The 22,091-nt window shown below is 40.5% G+C and overlaps 2 protein-coding genes across 3 annotated transcripts; both read right to left on the bottom strand.

The window, feature by feature from the left end:
* Positions 1–743: 743 nt before the first annotated feature.
* mrps27 (mitochondrial ribosomal protein S27) lies at positions 744–8,751 on the bottom strand. The gene is made up of 11 exons (XM_046387783.1): positions 8,600–8,751; positions 8,214–8,291; positions 7,258–7,328; positions 7,070–7,128; positions 6,354–6,468; positions 5,691–5,769; positions 4,579–4,694; positions 4,242–4,344; positions 4,012–4,148; positions 2,288–2,449; positions 744–1,221 (listed from the first exon to the last, which is right to left on the bottom strand). The coding sequence occupies exons 1-11, from the start codon at positions 8,670–8,672 to the stop codon at positions 973–975; spliced, it is 1,242 nt and encodes a 413-aa protein (XP_046243739.1). The 5' UTR covers positions 8,673–8,751; the 3' UTR covers positions 744–972.
* A 3,630-nt stretch (positions 8,752–12,381) lies between these two features.
* On the bottom strand, positions 12,382–21,640 carry znf366 (zinc finger protein 366). 2 transcript variants are annotated; one of them, XM_046387781.1, is made up of 7 exons: positions 21,469–21,639; positions 17,854–18,882; positions 17,604–17,771; positions 17,043–17,193; positions 16,221–16,412; positions 13,904–14,078; positions 12,382–13,819 (listed from the first exon to the last, which is right to left on the bottom strand). In XM_046387781.1, exons 2-7 carry the CDS (start codon positions 18,873–18,875, stop codon positions 13,185–13,187), a joined length of 2,343 nt encoding a protein of 780 aa, XP_046243737.1. In that variant the 5' UTR covers positions 18,876–18,882; positions 21,469–21,639; the 3' UTR covers positions 12,382–13,184. The 2 variants fall into 2 exon arrangements, with proteins under 2 accessions (XP_046243737.1, XP_046243738.1); XM_046387782.1 differs by lacking the exon at positions 16,221–16,412 and having other exon boundaries at positions 21,469–21,640.
* Positions 21,641–22,091: the final 451 nt, after the last annotated feature.

Genomic DNA, 22,091 nt, shown 5'->3' with positions numbered 1-22,091 from the left:
AGGAGCCTCAGGATCACAATGGTTCTTGTTTAAAGCATTTTGTGTCGCTCATTCACGCTGGACTGCATACCACGCTGTTTCCCAAGATCACGCTCTGAATACTGAATAGCTGCAACATAATGTGGAATGAATGCATTATGTGCACTACCACAACAGCATTTTCTCCTCCAAAGATCTATTATCTTATCTTTCCGCACAGTCAAAACAACCCAGGGTTTACTCTGTTTGCCAGTGAGCGAGTGCCGTTTCTGTATTAGCTGAAGCTGCGCTCTCACGTTTATATTTTCACTTTTTAACAAACACCGAAGTGCACTTTGTGTCTATTCTTACAGTTATCAGGATCTGCACTGCATGATTTAGGTTTTCCTTTGTGAACAGTTTATGGCTATAAATTCATTCCTTTCCATGCAAAGAAACTGTTTTTTTCTAGATTGGCTATCAGTGAATTCTTCTGTGCAATACCCTTTTGAATACCCTGTGAGAAAACCTCAGAGGATGCTTTTGACAGACACAATCACAGAACCCACACACACACACACACACACACACACACCACTGCAGGCAGAAAGGAAACAGAGTGGGAGGATGTGATCTTTCCCTTCTTTTTGCTTACATGAGGTCACCCGACCATCGAGCTTAACAATTAATGTGCGCATACGTTCCAATAATGATATCATCCCATAGTTCACAACCGAAAGACAATAAATGTAGGACAGAATTTCTGGTACAAATGAACATGAAAATTTGTTTTGACAATATAATTATATTTGCCCATTTTAATTCTATAAAAACAGAGCAATACTCACCACATCACATAAGCACATAATAATTAACATATACAAAAGCAATAACGACGTGAGCAGATGTAATGTTGACAATGTTAATATTTCACAATTTTAGAGAAATAAAATTATCTCCTAAGTATACACAATTTTAATGTACATACTCAGTGGACAATTCAGCAGCCATGTTTCAGCTGACTTTGGCAGCAGCCTTTGCAGAGAATCGCTCTTGTTTCTCCTTCTCAGCCTGCTCCCTCATCTCCTTTTCTCTCTGGATCAGCTGCCTCTTCTCGGCCTCCCAGGCCTCTACACGGCTCTCGTACCGCTCCAAGTCGGGTTTCTCAGCAGCTGCCAGGTTCTGCTGGGCCAGAGAGGTCACTAAAGCCTGGAAGGAGGCAGAGTCCACTTTCCCCTTTGACTCCAGTTGGCTGCTCAGCTCCTGAAAAAGCAGAGAAACAAAAAGGCATGGAAGCGCCCAACAGTGATCTCATCCCTTCATTTAAATGATTTGGGTGAATCCCTCCAAACCAGTGAACTCCATTCAACACATTTGAAAATGCTCCAGCTTTTCACCACCACTGACACTATGGAGCAGTGTTCTTATGAACTCGTGTAAGGGACTGAATGAATGAGCCAATGGATTCAAGCTCTTACAGAAATCAGCTGTTGGTGGTAACATGTCGACACTGTGGCAGTAAAGGTAAGAAAGAACAAAAGGTAGGCTAGTTAGTAAACATGGATGAAAATGCTGAATGAGGAAGGTAAGGGATTCAGCATGTATGAGAGACCTCAAGGACATACAGCATACTGTGAGTAACACTGAATGTAAACAGACACATTTTCCAGGAAAGCTCCACAGAGCTTGTAGAGTGGTGGAAATACGTATCCTGGAAAGGGGCAACCCACTTTGAATTATTTTATTTCAATCATCGATCAGAGAGCCACTAATGAAATCATCTCTCAGTCTAGTCATCATACTGCTAATAACCCCCCATCCAAAAAAACCCGAAACCCCCCCACAAAAAAAAACATTTCCTTCTGCATTTGACAACAACTGAGGGTATAATCTTAAAAACCATCAAAACAAAACCAATGGAGAGGCTGCGCTCTGGCCTGCTAAATCTCTGTTTTATTATCATGCAGACAAACCAGCAGAAAACACAGCTCACAGGAACGACCACTGCTTAAGGCTTCAAAGCTTTGCCTCATAAAAAACAACTACGCACTTTGGCTTTCTTTAAAATCACTGATGCAAACCATTGTTTGTAGCAGATCTATTTTTTGTTGTTGTTTGTCCTTTTCAACTTTTCCATATGTCACTTGCTACAGATAAATAATTCTATATTATATTTTTGCGCAGTTATCTTACCATCACACACTGTAATTTAGCTGTCACAGCTCTACAGGAAACGCTGGTTATCACGTTTACTGGCTGGTGTGACAAGACAAACTGATGTAAATTCAGTTGCTATGTCAAACTAAAGCCACACATGACGTACTCCCACCTTGAATCTGTTGGCATACTGAGGTAGCTTGGCCTGCTCAGCCTGATCTTCTTCATCTACGGTGTCTTCTTTCTTGTCCTCTTCACCTGTGGACTCTTCTCCGGATGAGTCGGTGTCTGAGGCAGAAGACAGGTCCTGCAGCAAGTCACTCACGTAGTCCAGCTGAAGAATAATTAAAAAAATAACATTAAGCAGGCACAAAAAACTTACTTTAAAAAAAAAAGGAACTTAGTCTGTTTGCAAAATCAACGTAATTGTTACAACGTGAAAATCTTCTCTCGCTTTTCTTGCTAATATTAAAGTACTTGAGTGGAAGCAACATATTTTCAGTTTTTTTAAAAAGATAAAGCTCCTTATTTTAAGATTGCAGAACAGACATATCATGATGAAAGAGGCTGAACGCCTCTCACCTCTTAATCTTAGGTACATGTAAGATTAACTGTGACCTGCGGCGGCAGTCAGCAGCACCTTCATTTCAGACGTAATATTTCCTCTCTGTCCTGAGGTGTTATCTGATCAGTCTACATTACTGCAAAGGCCGTGTAGTTCCGGCTGCAGTGATTCTCACAGACATCCTGGGTGCCCCAGGCTCTTCAAAATCTTATTAGACGTGGACAAATCTGAACTATCAAACTGGACAGCACAGGCCAGATTAGATGAGCTACACCCGACTGTGTGTGTGTGTGTGTGTGCATATACGTAAAAATAACAACAATATGACAGCGTGTGTGTTCCATCTCAGCAGATGAAGACCATTTGTATCATACACTCCACCTGGAAAGCAACAACAGTCTCTATTCTGTGCGTCTGTGTGTGTGTATGTGTGTGTGTGTGTGTGCATGTGTGTTGTTCACAACTGCACTGTATGACTCAGAATTCAACAGCCTTTTTCATTTTGAACACAGAACCCTAATTGAAAGAAAGTTTAAATCCAGATTAACCTTACAACAGCAGCGAGCAAATGCGTCTGTTTGACGTCAGAATCAGTGGAGAATACGAGTAACAAAAGTCCAAATGCAAAGTGGTTGTTATACGTCTACATCTTGTACTTATATGACGAACAGCACTGTAAATGAATTTGTAGCCAAGAGCAGGAATCTACTAACCAGAAATGAGTAACCCATGAAGAAGAAGTGGAGGATAATGTCTCACGATTGAGTCATAGGACTTGAATTTTGTGCTTTGAGCACAGAGGTCCGGGAAGCGTTCAGAGTATGTGCGGATACTGAGTGCTGAGCAGCTTTCTCTTTTCCACAAATTCCACAAATCAGTATACCTCACTGTAAATAACCATTGGCCAATCCTCCGCAACTCAATGATTTCAACTGACAACAGAAACAATAAAGTTAATGGCGACACTAATGAGGAAGCAAAACGATCTCCACACTAAGGTCAATATCAGCCCCACTTGAAGCATTTCTACCCTTTTTTCACATCGTCTATTGTTTCATACACCACTACAAAACCACAATAATAAACATATAGTTGTAAGCAGAACAGATCAGATTTTTCAGGTGTGCCTAATTAAGCAGCCATTGAGTACACATCCAATAATCACCTGAATTTTGTTCATAACAGTCTTATGACGACACCCGTAACTGACACTCCACTGTGGAGCAGCTTTCTGCACAGCTCTACATGTGATAAACAAAATTAAACACGTAACTTATGAATATCTTTAGAATTAACCAAAACTCGAGACTTTTCTGTCATAAGCTTCTTACCGTGTCTTTGGACAGCTTGACATCACCAGAAACAGCTGCCTCCATGACAGCCAGTGCTCGGCCCACATATCCATGACCCCAGAAGAGAGGCATCCCTTTGAAGACGGCGTGTATGCCCTTTAACATCTCCACCTTTCCTGGATGGGGGAGGAAGAGGAGGAGGAGGAAGAGGATAAATGAGATGAATTGATGAAACAGACACTCTGGGAGAAACAAACAAAAATACACACCTAGGAGAGCATTGCCAAGCAGCTGGGCGCTCAGGCCAACAGTGTTGTCTTGCTCCAGTCCGGAGATGAGCAGTGATGCTCCCAAAGCCCTCTCCTCTGACACCTGAACACAGTGAGGAACAAGTCTCAGTATTTCATTTTGAGGAATATTTGTTAGTGCAGCTGCAACATGCATTTGCTAATCAGTCTCAGATGTTTTCCTAAATGAAAATATAACTTTTTTTCACTCTGACATCCATGCAGTGGTCCAGTTAATGTACTGTATTTCTAAGCATAAAAATAATCTGGGATCATTTGTTTTCGTAACAACCACCCATGCGGCTGCAGTTCCACTCACAGTGAGTTGTGGTCTTTTTGCTAGATAAGTGCCCAGAGCATACAAAGACAGGATTTGTGTGGAGGGAAGGTCAAAGGCCTCCTGAAGCATCACCTCTTCAACCACAGAGCATGCACCTGCAGAAATACAGCAAGATCATTGTTTTACATGACAATTTCATATTTTATTTTCCCCTCTAATGAATAAATTATCATTTCATTTCTTTAATTCTTTTTGTAAGGCTTCTGAAAATACTGCAAATTCTAAACGCATTTCCAGAAAAATCTAAAGAAAATTCAAATGAATACACGTTTCCCTTTACAATTGGTATGCGACTATTGGAACTATTGGCAGTTGGTTAATCAAGATGAACAGCTGGTAGCACAAGTTCTCGAGTTTGGCGTCACTGAACAATTTCAGAAGAAGAGATGCAGCCGAAGCTTGAGTGACAACTAAGTATGTTTATGTGTGATATATGTTTATGAAAAAACACATATACTGAGTCGTAACAGCAGGATGATGCGTGTGGGATGGACTCAAAACAAATGACATTTCCCATCTTTCAAGTAATTAAGGAACAGGTCACCCGATTCCACAGAGTGGCTCACTGATGTGTTTTAATAGTATTTTGGCAACAATGGACCTCTATAGGACATAGGAAGAAGATTTATCAAGTATTAGCAACACAGACAGTGCAAGTCAAAAGAGCAAAAATAAAATTTACTGCAAAGTTTATCCCTAAAAGTAGCGCAACATCAGATTTGAGGTGCAATACTGAAGTTATACAGTATGTTAGCACTAGTACTTCTAATTGGACACGTTGTAACACCAACCACAGGCCTTGACTTGTTGAAAAACGACTGAACTGTTTACAGTCTAATGTTATTACAGAAAAATAATCGGGCTTCCTCTTCACCTCTGTCTTTTACAAACAAGGAAATAAAATGTTTGAAATCTGATTTCAGGGATTTGACTGGCAGTCTATTCCTAACCTGGCAATATTCATAGCCAACAAGAACATTTTGGATATTTGCAGGACCTGTACTTGGTCTCAGTCAGTCTTACTCTTATTTTTCCCCAAAATATTTAATTAAAAAACAAAAAAACAAAACATTCCTTTAAAAAAGTCTTACCTTTAAAGTCTCCATCCTTAATGTAAGAATCTATGAGCAGGTTGAAGGTGAAGTCGTCTGGGAATATACCAAACTGGACCTGCACGTGGACACACACACACACACACACACATAATTTGAATATTATAATATTTGTGTCACATGGACAGCATGAACTGTTTATCCTGCACGATCTGGTAAAGACGTGGTAAACCGCATACAATAATACAACTGCTGATCCCTAATGCATCGAGATCTCTAATCTCCCAGTAACACAACACCACAACAGACAGACAACAACAGATACTGACTGAGGTGACCTCACTGTAAACACGTCATTGGCTGGTGGACGTCTCTGCTTTTGGAGCAATTGAGTGATTCCCACATTCTACAACTCATTTAGGAATAGCACACATGCGGGGCTGAAAACGTCAAACTTGTCTGACGTTATTTGCACCGCTCACATCAGTTTGAAAATGCATCTGGTTGGTTAAGATTGGATCAGTGATTGCTCACTGCCAGATACAGGGGGCGGTCAGCCCTGATCAGGGGCCTCTGATCAGATTTCCTTTCTGATTATAAAGATGAGTTTCCTTTATGTTGACTAATCAGTCTTCTAATATTGAGCCTGTGTGCAGGTTATCATTTTCAGAATAAATGGGGAGAAAACAACATGTTGTGTACCTTATTTTTAAGTGTGTGCATGGCCTTCTCCCTGGCTCCGTATTTCAGACACTGTCTGATCCAGCTGTGGATGGTCCAGTCTCTCAGGTACCAACAATTTGGGCTGTGACGAAACCTGCAGGGTTGATTTTTGTTTTTATTATTTAAATGAAGTGAAGTTTTTCTTTCTATACCTCCACCACAGACACGCTTAATTAACGTGCAAAACACAATTACATAAACCTGAGTGAGGAATGAGAGGTGACTACATCTGAATGTCACAAATCCATGTTGATCTGTTTTAGCTGCTGAACCACCAGAAGAGCAAATAGCAAATCTGACAGCTTAATCCTGAGAAATGAGTACGGATATCTGAAATACAAATCAATGGATTAACACTAAAAATTGATATTTACAAACTTCCCAAAGTGGAATGGTAGCTCTCACCCGATTATGAAAATGAATGTACCCTGAACAAGGGTGAGATTGAGAAATATACTAAATCTTGTAATCACATGAGTGGGTACAGATTCCAGAGGAAGGAGTAAACAGGAAAAATCTGGAGTTGCACTGAACAAAGACAAGCATGTGACTCAACATAAACCAAAACAGACAAACCAAACAGACAATTCATTCCAAGAAAAGCACAAAAGTTGATAAGACACAAACCCAAGGAAGCAGCAGACATCACACACAGAAATGATGCTGCAGAAAAAAAATAAATATATATCTCCTACTTGTAAAGGTAGTATTCGCCTTGATCAACTTCTTCTCGAGATGAAATGTTGTCAACAAACTGAAAGGTAAACACAAAACATAAATATTGCTCCTACTGCCATCGAATTAGATGATCAGTATTATGGTCTGTGACAGGTTTCACACAAACGATTAATACAAAGGCTATTTAAATCAAGATGCTGCTTACCCGAGACACAGTCAGAGAGCTAACTGGGAGATTCCTCTCATATGTCCTGTCCATAATGTCAGCCAGTGCAGCTGTAAGTAGGAGGGGAAAAAACACATCAATAAGACCATTTCAGTTTATCATGTAATAAACAAACTATTCAAAGTGTCTTTTACAGTACTGCATGTCACTGTTACACACTTGCCTCAGACAAAACAACACACAAAATGTATTTGATTTAAATGATCAAAGTAATCATAAGCTGTGATTCATTTCAGACTTGTCAGATGTTTAGTATTATTTATTGTTTTTAATTCAAGCAGTGGCAGACAGTGTGCAATCATATCCACACTAATGAGCAGTTCCTAATCAGTCCAATGCTGCCACCCTGTGCTCATGACACACACAGTACATCCAGTGGTGGACTTCCACATGAAGTAATCTGCAATCAGTACTTACGGATGTGACTATTTATTTATATCGAACTTGAGGAATGTATTTTTATTTTATTATTTCATTTTTTTTTATACAACAAAAAAGCTTCAGTGTTAAATGTTGTCTAAACACAAAACTAAACACACAACATCAAGCTGTTCTGAGGCTGAACAACCAAAATATTATAATATCTCTGTTGCTTTTTCAATACATGTAATCATATGCAGGACTTCTTAAGTTTGACAGGTCGCCAGCATAAAAGTCTATATGACACTCATATTTACTCCAAAACTGTGAGTAGTTTAGAGTCTCCAGTCTGCCTTTATTTGGACTTAGAGAGGAAACTCAAGCAGGTACGGAGAATTTGAATCCAATTTGAAATTAAAATTAACCTGTGGAATATTTGCATACTCGTGATCTCTATATAGGCTGGCCAGGTGACAAAATGTCCTACCCTGGAAATCCTGACTCGAGACATTACTGATCTGAGAGTACATTAAGACTGATATGTGAACATTAGCATTACCAGTTTCACCTCTTACCCAGGCTCTGTGGATCTTTTTCTCGTGTCTCCCACAGTTTGGTATCTGTGTAAGCTGCAGAGAGCAACCATCTTCTGGCTGTAAAGACAGTTAAACAGGTCATGTACATACAGATACACGTTAATCGGCTGTTTATGAGTTGGTTAACGTCACTTTTTTAAAGCACGTAAACCACAGCAAACTGTGTGCTGAAACCTTTGTTTGGCAGGTAGCCGGTTAAGGGAGGTAACATTGCACATAGCTAGCTAATAACATGAACTTGGGACATTCAGCCTGCAACAGCAACCTATTAAGGAAAACAGGAGCCAAATAACTGGAATTTATACAGAGAAAAACAATCAAATAAAACTACAGATTTCTCTCAGTCAGATATAAGATGTGTTTACCTGAAAGAGACGGCGATAAACATTTAACTTTGACTGCTGCACTCATACAACGCTTCCACACGGAGGCTGCCATCTTTGGACGATACCATTTATGAGTGGGGACGGGGGTTATTTTTCTAATATTTGCATTTACTCTCTGAGACTAACATAGGAGGATTATACCAAAAATAAAACGGTAAACATAAGCGCCCGCCCCACCCCCTTTTTGTAAAAACTCGCCGATCTTTACAAACTCAGTGCAAAGCTTAAGATCCAGATGAATTCGTTGAGTCTAATATAATTACAGTTCAAATGAAATCAAATGTATCTGAAATTCTGACAAGTCTTCTCAGCTTGTTGCTCTCGTCTGGGTCAACTACAGCAAGACAATGAAACACTGAAAGATGTGGCAAGGTTTGGAGCCTGTACATTTAAGTTTTTGGATGTGAAATTTGCCCTGAATGATTAAAAAGTATGTAATGTAGACAATACTCACTTCCAGCCCTCTGCTCAGCCTAAATCTTTCCAATACACTTTGCCTCTTTCAGCTGATGCAATATCAATACTGAATATACTTTAAAAAGAAATGCTATGCATATAATTTTATATTGTATAAAAAGAAAAAAGAGCTGGACACTAGAGGGCGCTGTTTATACACAGAGGAGAACCGGTATAAACACTGAGGTATGAGTGCACCAGCTTTACTTTGCCCCGTGGCACTGCATTGAAAGCCATGAAAAGCCCCAGTGTTAGTCACTCAGCATCATGGATGACTGCTTCCTGAAGCTTGTCAGGACATTAGGTGTGTCCAGCCATGTTGAAAAGATTGCAGCCAACCCCTAAAATAGTAACACACCCTCAAAATGAAGCAGGAGGAAGGTTAGCACCTTAAATTAAGAGGCGAGCTGTTTAGAGTAAACATGTATTTATTTGGACCGTTGACCCATTGTCCTCTCCGACCTTTCGGTGTTTTTGTTTTACAAGGGGACATCCCTCAGCTATAATTACAGTAAGCTCCTTGGCTGTGGGTCAAAGGAGGTGACAGGTTGAAACTGGGGTGGGACAACTTGGTTAAACAAAGCATGGAAGAATTTTAGCAGCATCTCATCTTCTCACTTGCCAGCAAAACAGGAAGCTCCAGCCCAAGCTGTACTAGAAAGAACTGACAGGGAGTAAACACGCACACACAACTCTGGACACAGCTACTGTATCTTTTCAGGAATATGCTATGAACTGGGTCAAATATTCTCTATTCTATGCTATTCTTATTGCTACACCATGTCCTCTTGCTGGCATTGTACAAAATGTGAAACTTCCTCCCACAACTGAAGAAGTGTTTGTCTATCGATGCAAAGAATTCAGAAGTATTTGTTTTCAGTATCTTGGTTACGTGCATCCCATGCTGCTGCTTCCTTTTTATTTTACAGCCATAGCATCATGTAGCTGAGTATGGGACACTGGTGTTTGAAAAGGCACAAAAGACATAATGGTATGCGACACAAAAATGTCATTGTAAGGAATCTGCAGGTGATGATAAGTCATTTTGGTGGACTACTTTTTACCAGCAATCAGAACAGTACACTACACAGAGACTGCCGATGACTATATCAGCAAGTTTTATTTATTTGCAAAAGTTAAAACCAAGCAGCCTACAAATTATGTGCAGAAAAATGGAGGGAAAAGCCTAAAAAGAGTTTATTTAGTGCTTCTAGCTTAATAGCATAAAACACAACCGAATAACAAAGGTATATATAGGTTAACAAAACAAATGTATTATTTTGACGTGCACTCTCTGGCTTTAGGGAAGGTGTGATTTCACCAAATGAGAAACAAAGTATAAATGGTGAGAGTATGGGTAAGTAGAAGTGAATCTGTGACTTACTTTGGCAATAAGACATGAAATGATTTGAAAGATTTTCTTCTTTGATTTGTATCTTGTATATAAAAGCACATCCTTGTTTGAATTTAGCAGTACACCATTTTGAAAAAGTGAAGAGCAGCAAAGTACAGTTTGGAAAGAATGAAACAGGATGGGCACTGCTCTGAAATATACAACCAAATATCCTCTTATTTAATCTAAAATAAATCAGTACTGTGACTCCTTAACTCTTATTAAATTGGATCTTTATCACCATAAACCTGATAGCACAGGCTTTCTGTAGTATTGTATTCCAGAGGAAGTGATCATGTTAGTGTACGTAGAAGTCAAGTGATGGGCAGCAGCAAATGCTTTGATTTAATTAATTAATTAATGGTTTAAGAACTGTGAATTCTTATTTGGTGGTCCACAAAAGAGTGAAACATATCTGTCACTGTTTCCCTGATTCCAAGGTGATGGCTTCAAATCTCTTGTTAGGTCAGCGGTCCATAACCAAAGATTATTCCCTGAACATGAACATGGAGAAATAGAGAAAAGCAGTAAATCCTCACTTGCAAGAAGCTCTTAACAAATATATGACTAACACAGTGTGGAATAAATCATCATAAGAAAGAATGACATGGCAAGAGAAAGAACTTGTGGAAGAATTTTTTAATCAATGACTTGACTTTAGAAAGTATTTATCCCCTGAACATTATGGTAGTTATGTGCTGTGGAAGAAGAAAAGTCTAACTTTCTACATTTCTGTTTCAGGCCAACCACAGCATGCACCGATACTGCTATAAAGGCATAACATCAACTCCATTTTTGAAGCTTGTTTTGAGTATGAATCACAAAGTTTGAGTGATTTTAATTATCTCCATGCAGTGCAAAAAACAAAACACCGATTGGCAAAAGGTAATTTGTCCTTTTGCTAATGAGACACTGCCTTGTCATCATGTCATGGTTATGTTAAGTTTCGTTGATTTCAGCCGTTTCTCACCACATGATTCCTTTTCCCATGAGACATCTCGTCTGTCTGGGTTACCATTTCATTCTTGTAGTTTCTAAACTTTCAGTTCATTAAAAACACACAGGAGAGACATAATTACCTCAAGAAACACCTTCTCTCATCAGGGTCTCTGAGCTGTGATCGGTTCTACATGTTGCTCCTCAGAGACTGCGCAATATGATGCTGGTGAGAAGAGCTTGGTGTACATAGCAGACAGTGTTACAAACAGAGTGTTTGCTCTGTGTGGCTCGTCTCCGAGCCAGTGGTTGGGATTGAAACGTGTAGGTGAGGAAAGGAAAGGAGAGGAGGATGTGAGAACTTCCTCAAACTGTTTGCAGTTTCGTCCTTCAGGACACGGTGGTCGTCACTGGTAGAAATGGAGAAGCTGCTGTTCTGCATTTCATTTGACAAGAAATGAGTCAATGCTCACCTGAACTGGTACAAAAACGTGAGGTATATGGTGATACTTTAGTCCGGTGTGTATAATGTGATATCACACTGTGGATGGAAACCTTTCACTAATGCACTTTCTAAAGGTAAGGACATATGTTCTATCCCCTATGATGCAAAAGCAGTTCTTTGACATTCTTTCATTCCAGTATTTTCAGTGGAGATTCTGCAATGAGCAGAAACAATGCTTTATTCTGAGTCATAGAGACATATGAAGCCTTTGTCTGGGACACCCACTGTGTCCGTCAGTGCTGTTTGATCGCAACCTAAAAGAGAGAAGGGGAGAGGTGTTTTCTCTTCCTCTTCCTCTGCTTTGAAAGAGAAGCAGGAGGAGAAAGGCAAGCTTTTTGAAACTCACAGCAATCATCTCTGACTTGGTAAAATATGTGTTGCACGAAGAGGACTGACAGTAAGATTTGGGCAAGGCAGTTATAGGGATGTTTAAAAGGCATCTAAAAACACAAACTGCAGGTTCATTGCACATCAGATTTATGCGTTCAAGCTTTTATTTTTGTATTTATAAAGCAGAATCATTTGTGGTTTACACTGTCATTCCAGAAAAACACAGCCATTCCCCCAAAAAACTGATCTAACAAAGGCAAATACTGAATTTAACATTAGACATTAGACAAAAAAATAAACAAAAAAACAAAATCACAGTTCATTTGAAAACACACTCAAAGAATTCGAGAAACTCAAGCTTTGTCATATCTGTATCTGTCAAAACTACATTATTACAAACAAACCAAATAACAGCAAAATAAGCAAAACAAAATAACCCCAAATCATGCATTATAGTCTGAGTAATAATGCACTGATTTAAATATCATAGATTTACAGAAACAGAGAACAAAAGTTAAAGAAACATTGCATATTTGAGTCAGTATTGCAGAATGATTTCCTAAAAAAAAAAAAAAGACTTAATATAGTTTTACATTTCATTCACAAAAAATCTATTCCCTAATCATACTTTTCCACTCATAAATACACATTATCCTTCTGTCAGTGACGGATTAGTCAGTGTATGATATGCTTTGTACATGCAGTATGCTTCACAGCTTTGTACTTCAGTTGCTCAGTTAATAAACATGATATGCTCATCTTTCTTTTCTCATGGTAAGCTACTACTACACCACATCCTCCGTAATCAGTTTTATTTAAATACCTACACACTTTCCTCTCTCCTTGGGGAGTGTCTCCTGAACATCCTCTCCATTTTGATAATCATCAGAAACATTTGCCTTTCCTAAAGCCTGCATTTCATTCTCAGTCTTTGACTATTTTTCTCATTCTTTGTCCTCTTCTTCATCCCGTGGACCCATGAATTCACCTGCCTCCAATCTGCTCTGGTTTCTCTCTCCTGCGTCACAACAGTCATCCACCTGCTGCTTGTTCTGCTCTGGCTCATCTCGCTCTTCATGATCTTCAAGTTCTGATTCAGAGTCATAATCATACGACTGTCTACGTCCTGTCTCATGGTGGTACAGCTGGTCACCTAGCTCTAGGTCAGATTCATAGGCCATCTCGGATGTCTCTGACTGTAAGAGGTGTACCTTGTCACCTCTGGGATCTGCAGAGTGTCCCTCTGCTGCTGACTCCCTCTCATAAGTCTGTTCATCTAGACTGTGCTGATACATTTGTTTCTGTTTCTCCTCTGGCCTTCGTTCAGCAGGGGACTCCCTTCCTCTCTCCTCCAGCTCGTGTTGGTCCACCTCTGGGCTGTACTGACTCCTTCTGTATAAACTCTCCTCATCCTCCTCCTGGCATGAGCTCCCAGGGACGCTCTCACCATCTGACTGCGAGAGACGGAGGCTGGGCAGGCCAGGGGGCTTCTGGGAAAGGTCAAACGGCTCTTCTTGGCTGAAGTGGGTGATGAGGCCCATGGGAGTGGACAGGCAGAATCGTCCTCTTTGCCTAAACACTGAAGTCAGATAAATAAGGAAAATGATCAAGCAATGTCTCCAACTTAAAATGCATATACGATCTACTTTAGGTGTGTCCTTACATCTTTCATCCAGCCCTCTGTCCATGACGCCGTGTTTGACCTTCATGTGTCTGGTGAGGTTTCCCTTCAGCGTGAACTTGCTTGGGCAGTAAAGGCATTTGAAGGGTTTGCTGTCTGAGTGGAGATGCATGTGGCCCATTAGGTTGTGCATCCTGTTAAATTCCTTCCCGCAAAGCTGAAAGGGAAGGGACAGAAGTGCAAGTTGTCATTAACCAAATAAGAAATCAAGCACGATGTCAACAGTAATGTATGTACTAAGCTGCCTGAATGCTTGATTCCTTGGCACTCAGTTATGCCAAATTGTTGCTTTTACACTTCAGTTTTTCTGTTGATTAACCTATAGAGATATAAGGTGTTAATCATTTTGGTGCTAGAAGGTGTACTTTTATCTTTGGATGGAGACAGGCTGGCTGTTTCCAATCTTTATGCTAAGCTAAGCTAACAAGCCATTGGTTGAAGCAACATATTTACCTGTCTGTAAGATGTAAGAGTGTTATCTTTTCATCTAACTCCTCTCAAAGAATAAAAGTAATTCAAAATTTTATTTAAGTAAAAGTACAGCTGTACTGCCAGCAAAAAACTGTTTAGAGTATGTTGTGCTATTCATTTATACTGTTTAGTAGATGACAAATCATCATATTTTTAAGGCTGATCACGTTCTGAATGTCAAGTCTCAATCTGAAAAGTAACTCATAACTCTGGCTGTCAGATAAAAGTACAGGAGTGACTAAAATAAACAATTTTACCTTTGAATTGCATGCAAACACAGCACTTGAGTAAAAATGCTTGGTTACTTGCTGCAGTAAACACTAATTGAGGATACGAAAACAATAGGCCAACACCATCCACCTATTATTTTTCTTTCTCTGCCAGAGCCCCTTTGTTCGATGACTAATTTTTGCAGAATGCCAAGTTGTAGAGCTACACGTAATCATGAATGAATGTGCAGACATTCAGTTATACATAGACACACAGACACACGCCTTTTCTCCCTCCTTCTATCTGTTTTCCTCTTTTCCTCTTTGTCTTCTCCCCTCTCTCTCACTCCCTGACACACACAAGAAAAACAGAAAAAGAGTGAGAGAGAGGAAGCAACATCGAGACAGGGCCAGGAGGAGAATAGGGAAGGGCAACTCCTGCGCTGTCCTTCCTCTGCATTCTTTTTTATTAGGGTGGTCCTTTCCTTCAGGAGGAGAGAGGGACTGTAAACTGTCCAAGAGGACCGTGAGAAAACAGGAAGCTCCCTCCAGCAGCAGAGAAAGCGAGATGAAATCTATTTGAGGGCCCTGTTCTCCGGGGAGGCTGGGGGGCCATTGTTAGAGAAGCAGTTTGTGTGGCGATATCCTTCCTATGGACAAGGAGGGTCCTACTGCCAAAAGCCTCTCTGCTATCTGGTCATCGTCTCAGTCCTTGTACCAAACACCAAGGTCAAAATGGACACTCCAGAAAAGTGGGAAATCCTTTAATAGCAGCTACCACTAAATATTACAGATTTTGTTCTTGACTTCTAGTTTAAAATGAAGCTAGCGTCTGATGCTTTTATCCAGCACCTTGCAGAAAAAGCAGTATTAATGAAAAGTTTCTCATTTTGGAAAAATACGCTTATTCCCTTACTTCCCCATGAGTGAGATCATAAGATCAATAACCACTCTCATGTCTAATGCTAAATCTGAAGCTAGAGCAGACAGTTAGCTGATCTTGGCGTGGAAATGGGGAAACAGCTAGCCAGTGAGCTAACTGTCTGCTGATGGTAGCTTAATAATTTCTCAACAAATCCTGCAGATGATGTGACAGAATACATCATGAGCAACTGCCCTGTAGAACAATGAATGCAAGCTTCATTTGCTATCTGATGCCGTATCGCCAGGACGACAACCTGAGTCTTTGCTTCACACCAGTAAAGTTGAATGTTGATGGCTGAGTCTCATTCTCATATCGTCAAAGAGCCACCAACTCGAAATGTCACTATTTTACAACTATCTTTCTCCAGAATCATTTACTCCCAGAAATGTTCCTAACACAGCAAAATAATTTTTTAAAAAGAGGAAAATACAGGTTGAGGGCAGGGTCTCTGCAGATACAGATGCTGTTGCACACTTCTAGTGGGTGATTATTAACTGTTTTTGTGTGCATCTATACATTGTTTAGACACAATGTATAGAAAGATGTTTAGTTATGGTTAGGCAAAGTTTGTGGTTTGGGTTACAATTACTACCTGGTTAAGGTCTTCACAACAAAAGATTATTGCGATGAACAATAACCACTTGGTGAAGCTTAGGGAAATGTTTGCGGTCCTGACATGTTAAATTTGACCAACCTTGCATTTATAGGGCTTGATGTCCGAGTGGACGATCATGTGAGCCTTCAGAGTCTGTTTTTGGACGAAACTCTTGAAGCACATGTGGCACTGGTAGGCCCGTATGTTGGTGTGGATGAGGACATGGCGCTTCATGTTGGCCAACAGGGTGAACTCACGACCACAGATGCGACATTTGTGCTCCTTCACCCCCTGAAGAATGTGGAAGTAACAGCACGAGAAATATGGTAAAAAGATGATCTGTTTTCTGCTAAAAATTCTGGTTAGTTTAACCTCTAACATACCACTGACCTTTCTTTTATTATGTTTATTTTTCTCTTTAATATTTCATGGAGTTCCCATCAGACATCAACATTTGCCAAAAGATGCATAAAAAACAAAGCCTTGGGTTTTAATATCTCACTTAGGATAGATATCATCCTATTTCAATTAAGACTTTGGACAAGCTCATGCAGTATAAGTATATACAACACCGTTAAATTTTGTGGAATCAGGTGGTATTTTTACACCCCTGAAGTTACCAAAGGGGGAATAAAAGATGAAAACTGGATTTTGAGGGGTTAAAATAGCTTCAGGAGGTAGACTTTAAGGGGAAATTGCTTTGAGACAGCTGCCAAAACAACCTGTTAGGCTAGTGGCCAAACTCTTTCAGCCCTCCTCACCATCCAAAATGCGCACAAGGATTAATGGAAATGTCTCGATGTGACAGAAAAATTGATAACCCTGTTTGATGGCAGACATCCATGCTTTTGCTTCCAACTCCTGTCAAAACACACTGACAAACGCTCTGTCTTTTCTCTTTGTCCTCCTAATTAAACCTACTTTGTGAGTGAGTGTGTGCTGTTTTAGGTGGTGTGACTGGATGAACTCCATGCCACACTCGCTGCAGATGTACGGTCTGATGTCTTTGTGTTTCATCATGTGGTTCTGAAGCTGGCTTGGGTACTGGAAAGTCTTCTGGCACTCTGAACACCTATGGGGACAGCAGGTATACAGTTATCTTTAAACAGTCAAACTGAAAAGAGAACTGAAATGTTAAAGCAGTAGTTCAACATGTTTGGAAATTTACTTGATTTTCAAGGAATTAAATGAGATGATCTCATGTCTGCGAGATGAATATGAAACTCAGTAAAAAGCATGAAAGAGGTGGTGAGGTATGCAAAAGCTATATCCCTCCTGTTTACATCTTTATTCTAAGCTAAGCTAGCTGGCTGTTAGCTGTAGTTTCATGTCTAGGGTACAGACATGAGAATGTTATCAATGTTTGAATCTAACTCTTGTTAAGTAAATGCATAAGGGCATTTCCAAAAATTGCAAACAACTGCTTTAATGACACAGTCATTGGGATATTTCAGCAAAGGGAAGAACTGTTTTGGTGCTCACCTGTACAGAGTGGGGCCGCGATGGGCGGTCAAGTGCCTCTTCAGCTGGGCCAGCGTGGGGAAGTCCAGACCACACTCCACACATACGTTCTCCTGGCCTTTTTCGTGCTTCAACTCATGGGCACGCAGCTCACTGGGGTAAGCAAAACCTCTGCTACACACACTGCAGCTGGTGGGACAGATAGAAATTAGGATTAGAAACTGAACACTGTGAAAAACAAGCAGAAAAACACATGCTACAAAACATTTACCTGTAGGGCTTCACATCACTGTGCTGCATCATGTGCCTCTTCAGGTGGCTGGTCTGAGTGAAGGCCTTGTGGCACACCTGGCACTTATGGGGCCTCATGCCCTGGTGTGTGAGCAGGTGTGTGTGTAGATGGCTCAGCTGCTTGAACAGCTTCCCACACAGGTGGCATCCGTGTGGCTTGATGCCGTTGTGGCCCAGGATGTGCGTGACCAGGTTGTACTTTGAGGTGTAAGACTTCTCACACATACGACATTTCCATCTCTTCTGATCTCCGCCCACGTCGACATAATAACTGTCATCCACGTGGATGTTGAGACCAAGTTTTTCAGCACCGGTAGTCCCACCTCGAGGAGGCCCGTCACGGCTGCGATGCCTGGGGCGAAGGTCCTCTCTTGGGTAGAAAGAACCAGGGGAGAGGTGCATGACAGGGCGGGGCATGAATAGGGGATATGGGAGTAGGCTGTGGTGGAGAGAAGGGAAGTAGGGAGGGTGGAGGAGGAGAGGAGAGGGAGGCCACACAGGAGATGGATTGAGAGGCTCCTGCTTCACCTGTACTGGTAGATTCATACCTGGTGATCTGTGATTAAGCTGCAGTCTGTTTAGTTCAATCATACCAGGGATGGGCTTGGGAGATGAGGAGGACATGGGGTGAGGTGGGAGGGAGAAGGGGATGTGGGACAGATCCACGGTCTTCTTACTGCTGCTTCCTTCTGCCTCCTCTGCTCCTCTGTCAGGAGATTCATCTTCTTGGGCGTCCATTTTGAAAGGAGTTCTTTTTCGTTTTTGGGATCCTTCTTTTTGTGTATAACTGGGGCCAAACATGGGAAAGAAAGCAGGTGGGCTGAATGTACTGTAGGTATCTCTGGTGGGTGACATGCTGGGATATGTGGGAGGGGAGAATTTTGGGGGCTTAATATGAAAAGGAGGAGGGCTCAGGTAAAAAGTGTGCCGAGAGGCTTGCCTCAGCTCGTCTCTGTGAGGAGGACTTCTTGCTGGTGAGAAATTCACTCTGTCTGCTTCCATCTTCTTTCTGTGTTAGAAAGAGTACAAGGGATGGTTAAGTGCCCTCAGTCACAGTGGTGAAAACTGTATTCAGATCCTCTGCTAAAAGGGGAACTCCACCAGCTTTACATGTCAAAGTGTGTTTGCAGGTCTTGGGAGTACAGCATACAGCATATGTGAAAAAAAGATGGATAAAGAATAACACATCGAATCTCAGACTGAAACATTTGAAACCGAGTTGCATTGTGGGTAATGTAGAGACCAGTAAAATTCCAAATACTACATTATATAAAAGTCCGGTGTTGTACTTAAGTACAACATTTACTGAGAGTATCAAAAGTAAAGGCGTTAGATTGTTTATACTGATGCATTAATGCATATGAGTGTTTGACGAGCTCCTTCAAAGAGTTAAACTAAGTCTAGTGGGTGATGATGAGATGACATGATTAGTGGGATGAGAAGGAAGAAAAGAAGAGTATGCTACACAAATTTATATTCCATTTTTTGGAAAAGGGTTGAATCTTTTTGTGTTTTTGGGCTCAGTTATTGCAGCTAAACCACCTGAGATGTTTTAAGGGGAAAAAAAAAACATTTTTTTGAAAAACAAAGAGACAAGGAGGCAACCTTTAGCAAAACATTGTATTTTGAAAGCTCTTCATATGTTGTTTCATGTAAAATGTCAGTGACTAAAATATCAGTAACTAGTAAATAAAAGTAATTAGCAACTAAATAGATCTAGTGGTGTGAAAAGTACATTTTCCTCTGAAACATTTGTAAAGTAGAAGCTTTTCAATGCATTTTTGAGGAAATATACACAATTACTTTCCACCTCTGCTTCTTTACAACCCCTCACCCATCCAACTCCCCCCCCCCCCCCCCCCCCCCAAAAAAAAACAGACATGTCATTTTCAGTAAAAACATGACAAAGTACATCCATGCCTCTTCGTATGGTTACCATTTATGATATGAAACTGTTTCTCAAGGTTTCTGTGGAGGGAATGTGACCAGGTACACATACAGCATGGTCGACACCCACACAGTTTTTGTGTTAAACCTGAAACCTTTCACTTCTTCCTTTCTCACAGATCTCCTCCTCTCCTGAAATTAGGAAGTTATCAGTGAAATGTTCACCTCTACCTCCCGCACACTTTTCGCTTCTCCATGCCTTTTTTTTTTCTTTGCTCTGTTCATCTTTTTTTTTTTGTTTGCTTTTGCACTGACAGCCAGGAAGAACTTCCTTTTTTTTTTCCTTCACTGATAATGCTGCGTGATGTTTTAATCTGTATCTCTGTGAGCAGCCTGAAGTCTGATTTTGATTGAATAAGCGCTAAATATAAAACTGTGACATGTTAAGATGTGACACAGCTATAAATGACATTTCTGCTGCAGGTTCTGTCTGCATACATTCGTGTAGGTGAAGGCCATTGGTGAAAAGATGGTGATACTCAGAGGGGAACTGTCTTACTTCTGCATGACATCCAGAATGCGTTTAGCAAATGCTGCAGGCTTCATATCTGTTCTGTTCCTGTAAATAGCTCAGTGCTTATCAATGAGAAACTGCTGAGATCAAGGTCAATCCACTGTAGTATGACCACAAGTTCTACTTCATTATCTGATACGGGTTCTGTCTCTGTTGGCTGTTGATGCAGCAACAACTCTTCCTTTGTAACAGTACGTGCCATAGAAATGCATAGAAATATTTACTGTTACCAATATTACCATTAGGGCTGCAATTAAAGAATATTTTTTTCATTCATAAACTGCAGGTTATTTTCCTAAAGAATCTTTCCTTAAACACAAGGGGACATCTTAAAATGTCTTCTTTTTTCTGGCTACATCCAGTTTACAATCTTGTAAGTTGAACAGAAGCAAAACCATGCACATATTTTAGAAGATCGAACAAGGAAATATTTTGGTATTATATTATATATTTTAATATTTTATGTCAACCGACTGATCAGTTAAGTCACTAATTTTAGCTCTTAACGTACATGTACATCCTGATACACATACATGTAGACATAGTGGTATCATATGATTGCATTATCTTGAAGTCAGATGATTACAATGACTGAGGTTAATAAAGTTCTGGAAGATCATGACATGAAGCACAGGGATTTCAGATAAATAACCTATTCACAAAATCACATGAATTCATTTAGTTTCTGCTAAAACACATGGAAAACTTAACAAGCACCGCAAAACTCTCTCTCCAACAACGGAGAAAGTTGTTCTGTATCAACAAATAATGGAAATATACTTTACAGGGACACAAGTATTTAGATGTAAATTAGTGATGTATCAAAAGCATCAACCACATGATGCAAGAAGAATGTTATTCCGCCTCTTCCCAGAATTGTGCAACGATTTCAGATGCATACTGAAATGTTCAGCCAGTTTCAAATGCTCTCCTGGATATGATCCTGTTCTTTTATCCTCTTCACATCTCCCACTAAAGGCGTACTGTGCAGAGACCCCAGCCTGTACTTCCACTACCACACCATGCATTCCAAACAATCCATTAAAACTGAAGCCCCTCCTCATATGCCAGTCAGTGCCATGTAAGTGTGTGTTTGTGTGAGGCTGCCGTGAAGCCTGTGTGTGTGGAACTTACCAGCTGAGTGTAGCAGAGTGTGTTTTCTGTGATGCTGTGGCTGAAGTGCTGCTCGCAGCTGCTGCTGTTGTACCTGTACCTGCGATCTCTCCCTCCTGCTCGCGCTGCAACTCTCCTGACAATGAGCCGCCCGTCCACGGATAGCATTTGAAGTGACTTAAGAAAGAGAACAGGAACAATCACTTTGTTCTCATTTTTCAGATGAGTACCTTCGGAGAGAAGGAAGGAAGGGAGGGGAGAGGAAGTCAACAAGCCTAGTGCCTTCCTGCAGAAAAATAAGGAAACACTAGATAGACATCTCCATTTCTCTATGAAATAGAGAATTGCACAGCTTTTGGCAGAACGCGAGGAGGAGAGATCTGATTTTGCACAAGAAAACAATGCAGTATGAATGTTTAACAGCTCTGAGGTCACATGCCGCAGATAATCTCAGCCTTTCTCTTTTTACAGAAGCTCAAGTGTCAAGAATGACCAGTTTCACTGTGTTTATCATGCAGGGGCTGCAAACTATAATGTTCACGCTTGTACAACATAACACAATCCAGCAGAAAATCCCAGCAAAAAACACCACCTCTGTGAAACTTTCAATGTTCAGTTTTTCTTTCTTTCTTTATGAATAAAAG

The sequence above is a fragment of the Scatophagus argus genome, chromosome 4 (genome assembly GCF_020382885.2).
Source record: "Scatophagus argus isolate fScaArg1 chromosome 4, fScaArg1.pri, whole genome shotgun sequence".
NCBI classification, from domain to species: Eukaryota; Metazoa; Chordata; class Actinopteri; family Scatophagidae; genus Scatophagus; species Scatophagus argus.
This window is presented reverse-complemented; position numbering and strand designations above follow the sequence as displayed.